The sequence below is a fragment of the Nothobranchius furzeri genome, chromosome 8 (genome assembly GCF_043380555.1).
Source record: "Nothobranchius furzeri strain GRZ-AD chromosome 8, NfurGRZ-RIMD1, whole genome shotgun sequence".
Lineage (NCBI taxonomy): Eukaryota > Metazoa > Chordata > Actinopteri > Cyprinodontiformes > Nothobranchiidae > Nothobranchius > Nothobranchius furzeri.
Genome location: NC_091748.1, coordinates 80,301,281 through 80,307,430, shown reverse-complemented (window position 1 = coordinate 80,307,430; position 6,150 = coordinate 80,301,281). Strand labels below are relative to the sequence as shown.

The following is a 6,150-nucleotide window of genomic DNA, read 5'->3' as shown; positions in this document are numbered from 1 at the left end:
TCAGTTCTGTTTGCTTCACAGCCAGACAGGACACGGTAAAAAAAGAGGGAGTTTTCCTCTCCACTGTCGCTGCATGCTTGCTTAGTATGAGGACTGCTGTAAAGACTCTGACACTAGTCAGCAGTGATTGGCAGTAACGCGTTAAATGTAACGCGTTACAGTAATCCAATTACTTTTTTGAGTAACGGGTAAAGTAAGGGATTACAATGGCAAAAATGTAATTAAACTGCCGTTACTTTGGTGCAAGCAGGCTGCGTTACTGCGTTACTCAAATGAGTAGAGCGCATCTCCTGACGATGACGTCTAAACGCGTGCGCCGTCTATGATAGAAAACAACAGACGAGAACAACGGAGCGTGACAGAGAGCATGTGCGTTCGGCGTTTGATGGTTGGAAGTGTCGCCACTACTTTCAGTTTGATTCTGTAAAAAACGACAAAAATATTAGTGTCCGCTGCACACTCTGCGTTGGAAGGAAACTTATCTGCAGCGAAAAACTCAACTTCCAACCTTAGCAAGCATCTAGCTAACCGGCATGGGAATGTGAAGCTCACCGAGAGCCCGACTGGCATCACAGCTGCAGCTGCTAACGTGGATTCTCCATCAGACGGCCCTACTGCTAGTAAACAGGTGAAAATAGATGTAAAACCCGCCGGACTTGGTGCCGCCGAACTGAAAAAGCTTGTTGCTAGCTATGTAGTGGAGGAGATGTTACCGATTTCCACTGTGGATTCTGAATCATTCCGACGCATCATAGACAAAATTCCGACTAAAAGTGGTGTCAGACTACCCCAGAGAAAGTCATTCTCAGAATACCTTGAGCGAGAATATGACATCATGAACTCCTATTTGAAGGCAACACTTGAAGAGGTAGACTTTGTTTCCACTACTGCTGACATTTGGACGGTGAATAACAAAAGTTTCTTGGGTGTAACAGTTCACCGGATTAATTCCACTTTACAGCGCAACAAGGCAGCTCTTGCATGCAAGAGGATTAAAGGCAGCCACACATTTGATGTGATTGGAGCAGAGATGGAAGAAATTTGTTCCACATACGGGTTGCATGGCAAAGTTGTTGCCACAGTAACAGATAACGCATCCAACTTCGCCAAAGCATTCAGAATGTATCAGTCCTGTGATTTGGAGTCTGAATCTGAAAACGAGGATGATGAGGAGGAACCAACTTTTACAGATGTCATAAATGTTCTGTCAGCCCATCTACAGAAGGTCAGTTCAGCCTGCCTCCACATTACAGATGTGCATCACACACACCATTAACCTGATATCAACAAGTGATGTTGAGAAACATCTAAACTCCAGTGCAGAAACCAAGAGTGTGTACAGGAGCAGCATGGCGAAGTGCTCTGCTCTTTGGACTAAAGCAAGTCGGTCGACATTAGCTGCTGAACAGGTAGAGGAAATCAGCCGCAGGAAGCTGATGGTACCTGCATCCACAAGGTGGAATTCCCTGTATGAAGCAATTTCAAGAATCCTCACTATACCTTCAAATGAACTTAATCCATTGTGTGTAAAACTGGGAATCAAGTGCTTTACTGAAAAGGAGCATCAGTTCTTGAAGGAATACATCGGTGTGATGAAGCCCCTGACAGTAGCTCTGGACATCTTGCAAGGAGATGAGTGCCCTTATGGAGCTCTACTACAACACTCACAAGCCTGATGTCAGAGACACGTGCCCTGAAAGACGACCTCTCTAAAAGGACAGCCACCCTTCCAGATGTCATCGCCAAGGTAAGATTATAAATTAATATTTTCATTGGATGGATTTAGAAATCTATTCATTTATTTATGTATTTTCAACACCCTACATGGAATATGAATGTTTTACTGTGTGTTAAGTAGTGTTTACAAATTTTAACATGATAGAATAAAAAACCTAACCTAAAAACAATTACTAATGATCATAATATCAACAAAAGATTTAAATAAAGTGGTCAGATTAAATAAAAATAAATGAATCTCATTCAAATTATTGTCACAATAGTCTAAAAGAGAATATAATTGTAAATATATAATAAAATACATAAATTCTTAGATACATCTTACTGTATGTTACAGGCCATCAAGACTCGCTTTAATGCTGTTCTGGAGAGCCAAGAAGGACGTCTTGCAGCGGCCACCTGTCCAGAGTTTAAGCTGCGTCGGCTGAGAGACGAGTGTAGCCGAGTGCAGGTGAAGGAGCTTCTTATCACAGAGTGTCGTACAACCGCTGCTGCAACTGCTGACGTGCCCCAAGACTCCCAACCTCCAGCCAGTCCAGATGAGATGGACTTTTTTGACTTTGAGATCCAACCCAGAGAATCCTTCTCAGCAGAAAATGAAGTAACTGACTATATAAGGTCAGGGCATGAGCTTGAGCTTCTGAATCAGTTTCCAACTGTTAAAAAGATTTACATGAAGTACAACACTCCACCTCCATCCAGTGCACCAGTGGAAAGGCTGTTTAGCTCAGGTGGATTGGTGCTTTCCCCGAAAAGAAACCGACTATCTGATAGAAGGTTTGAGAAGCTTCTGCTGATGCGATATAACCACTGCTTCACTCAAAAGAAAACAAAACATCTGGTACATTTTAGGTTAGTCATGATTTTAGACTGGGTCTAAATGTAGCACGGAACAGAAAAAACATGCTTTAACTGTTTTGGAGTCAGTTACATTTACAGGTTTTTGCTTGATAGATAGTCATAAGTCATAAAGTGAAAACATAATTGAAAATGATATTTTTTTGGTGAGCCATGTACACTGAGACTAGGTCTAAATGTAGCATGAAACTGAATTCTCTGTTTTGGTTGTTATGGCATTACTCTAAGTTCCACTTCACCAACTTCTAAAGAATTGTTAAATGGAATAGTGTATTTTTTAAATTTATTTTAGTTGTATTTCACTAGAATTTACTCTAAGTTTAAACGCTGCGAAAGTTTGTCATGTTAAATGCAGGTATGTGCAGAAATATAAGAAAAAAACTTGATTTATTTTTCTTAAATTGTGGTGAAATGTGCAATAAACAGGTTTATATATTAAACTAATTTCTTTGACTGTATCAGAGCCGGTTGCATTTGTTTATTTAGTTTTTTTCTTCATGCAATGTTTGTAAAGGAAAAAGTTAAAACCAATAAAAAAAATTAAGAACAGTTTCATGATTGAATTTTATATGATGGAATATACTTATAGCCTAGTCAGGTTGTGTTTCATATTTTCACAAAGTAACTAAGTAATTAAGTAACTAATTACTTTTGAAAATAAGTAATCAGTAAAGTAACGGGATTACTTTTGGGAGGAGGTAATCAGTAATTAGTAATTAATTACTTTTTCCAAGTAACTTGACCAACACTGAGTGACTCGATGCACAGAGTGGCACCGAGTGTCTTGTAAAAAGGGCTTGTGTGACAGGTCAGTAATAAATGTGTAATACCTGTTTGTGACACGTCAGTTTAACGTGTGCAACACCTGTTTGACACTTTTCTGTTACATTTGGTAACACCTGCATGTGACGTATCCGTTAAAAGTGTGTTTTAATCTTTGCAACACCAGTCAGTTACGTGTGTATGGCTAACAGGTTCGATCCTGGTTCCCACCAGAGAATACCTACTGCTGTTGTGTCATTGGGCAAGACACAAACGGCATTGCCTGCTGGTAGTTTTTACTCAGTGGAGTTAAAGATTCTGACAGGCCCGAGGTTCTGATTCCTCATCCAGAGGGAGCCAAACCTGTTAGAAGTGTTCCTCTTTGACTGCCGGCTGGTTCATTTCTCTGGAAAAACATCAGAGAATGTTTGGTGATGAAGACCTCCCCCTCTTCCTCCTCCAAGGTTGTTCAAACACAGAGCTGCTGAAGCTTTAAAGAACCGGATCTTTAAATATGAACACATCTTCCAGCCGAGGACAGATTTACTCTGAGAGGTCAACATCTCTCCGAGGATGTGGCTCCTCCTCCTTCCATCAGGTCTTCCACTGCTTTGAAACGACTCCTCGGCAGCAGTTTCATGTTCTGTTCAGAAAACCGCAGAACTGGAGGAGAGCAACCTGACTTTGTGCCGAAAATGTCACCCAGTTTCTGAGAACACCAATAAATAATAACCTGTAGAACACACACACACACACATACACACACACACACACACACACATGCACACACACATACACACATACACACAAACACACACATGCACACACACATACACACAAACACACACATGCACACACACATACACACAAACACACACATGCGCACACACACATACACACAAACACACACACACACACGCATGTGCACACAAACACACACACACACATGCACACACACATGCACACACACACGCATGTGCACACACACATGCACACACGCACACACACGCTCACACACAAACATGCACGCGTGCACACGCACGAGCGTGCGCACACAAACACATGCACGCACGCACGCACACACACACAGATGCACACATGCACACACACGCACGCACACACAAACATGCACACACACACATACAGGTGCTGGCCAGTAAATTAGAATATCATCAAAAGGTTGAAAATATTTCAGTAATTCCATTCAAAACGTGAAACTTGTACATTATATTCATGCAATGCACACAGACCAATGTATTTCCGATGTTTATTACGTTTAATTTTGATATTTATAGGTGACAACCAATGAAAACATCAAATCTGGTATCTCAGAAAATTAGAATATTCTAAAGGCCAATGAAAAAATGTTTGTTTCTCTAATGTTGGCCAACTGAAAAGAATGAACATGAAAAGAATGTGCATGTATAGCACTCAATACTTAGTCGGGGCTCCTTTTGCCTCAATAACTGCAGTAATGCGGCGTGGCATGGACTCGATCAGTCTGTGGCACTGCTCAGGTGTTATGAGAGCCCAGGTTGCTCTGATAGTCGTCTTCAGCTCCTCTGCATTGTTGGGTCTAGCGTATAACATCCTCCGCTTCACAATACCCCATAGATTTTCTATGGGGTTAAGGTCAGGCGAGTTTGCTGGCCAATCAAGGACAGGGATACCATGGTCCTTGAACCAGGTGCTGGTGGTTTTGGCACTGTGTGCAGGTGCCAAGTCCTGTTGAAAGGTGAAGTCTGCATCCCCATAAAGTTGGTCAGCAGCAGGAAGCATGAAGTGCTCTAAAACTTCCTGGTAGACGGCTGCATTGACCCTGGACCTCAGGAAACAGAGTGGGCCAACACCGGCAGATGACATGGCACCCCACACCATCACTGACGGTGGAAACTTTACACTGGACCTCATGCAACATGGATTCTGTGCTTCTCCGCTCTTCCTCCAGACTCTGGGTCCTTGATTTCCAAAGGAAATGCAGAACTTGCTTTCATCAGAAAACATAACTTTGGACCACTCAGCATCAGTCCAGTCCTTTTTGTCCTTGGCCCAGGCGAGACGCTTCTTGCGCTGTTTCTTGTTCAAGAGTGGCTTGACACACGGAATGCGACACCTGAATCCCATGTCTTTCATGAGTCTCCTCGTGGTGGTTCTTGAAGCGCTGACTCCAGCTGCAGTCCACTCTTTGTGGATCTCCCCCACATTTTTGAATGGGTTTGTCGTCACAATTCTCTGCAGGGTGCGGTTATCCCTAGAGCTTGTACACTTTTTTTCTACCACATTTTTTCCGTCCCTTCGCCTGTCTGTTAATGTGCTTGGACACAGAGCTCTGCGAACAGCCAGCTTCTTTAGCAATCACCTTTTGTGTCTTGCCCTCCTTGTGCAAGGTGTCAATGATTGTCTTTTGGACAGCTGTTAAGTCAGAAGTCTTCCCCATGATTGTGGTGCCTTCAAAACAAGACTGAGGGACCTTTTAAAGGCCTTTGCAGGTGTTTTGAGTAAATCAGCTGATTAGAGTGGCAGCAGGTGTCTTCTATATTCAGCCTTTTCAGAATATTCTAATTTTTTGAGATACCAAATTTGGAGTTTTCAGTAGTTGTCACTTATGAATATCAAATTTAAATGTAATGAACATTGGAAATACATTGGTCTGTGTGCATTGCATGAATATAATGTACAAGTTTCACGTTTTGAATGGAATTACTGAAATATTTTCAACCTTTTGATGATATTCTAATTTACTGGCCAGCACCTGTACACGCATGCACACACGCACGCACACGCACGCATGCA

General features: G+C 42.1%; 1 protein-coding gene across 1 annotated transcript; it reads left to right on the top strand.

Moving 5' to 3' along the window:
• Positions 1-1,656: 1,656 nt before the first annotated feature.
• On the top strand, positions 1,657-2,726 carry LOC129153575 (uncharacterized). The gene is made up of 2 exons (XM_054733065.2): positions 1,657-1,747; positions 2,075-2,726. Exons 1-2 carry the CDS (start codon positions 1,676-1,678, stop codon positions 2,615-2,617), a joined length of 615 nt encoding a protein of 204 aa, XP_054589040.1. The 5' UTR covers positions 1,657-1,675; the 3' UTR covers positions 2,618-2,726.
• Positions 2,727-6,150: the final 3,424 nt, after the last annotated feature.

Coding starts and splice junctions, on each gene's coding strand:
- LOC129153575 (XM_054733065.2), top strand. CDS start 1,676: ATGTCAGAGACACGTGCCCTGAAAGACGACCTCTCTAAAAGGACAGCC. Junction 1,748..2,074: donor TTCCAGATGTCATCGCCAAG/GTAAGATTATAA, acceptor TGTATGTTACAG/GCCATCAAGACTCGCTTTAA.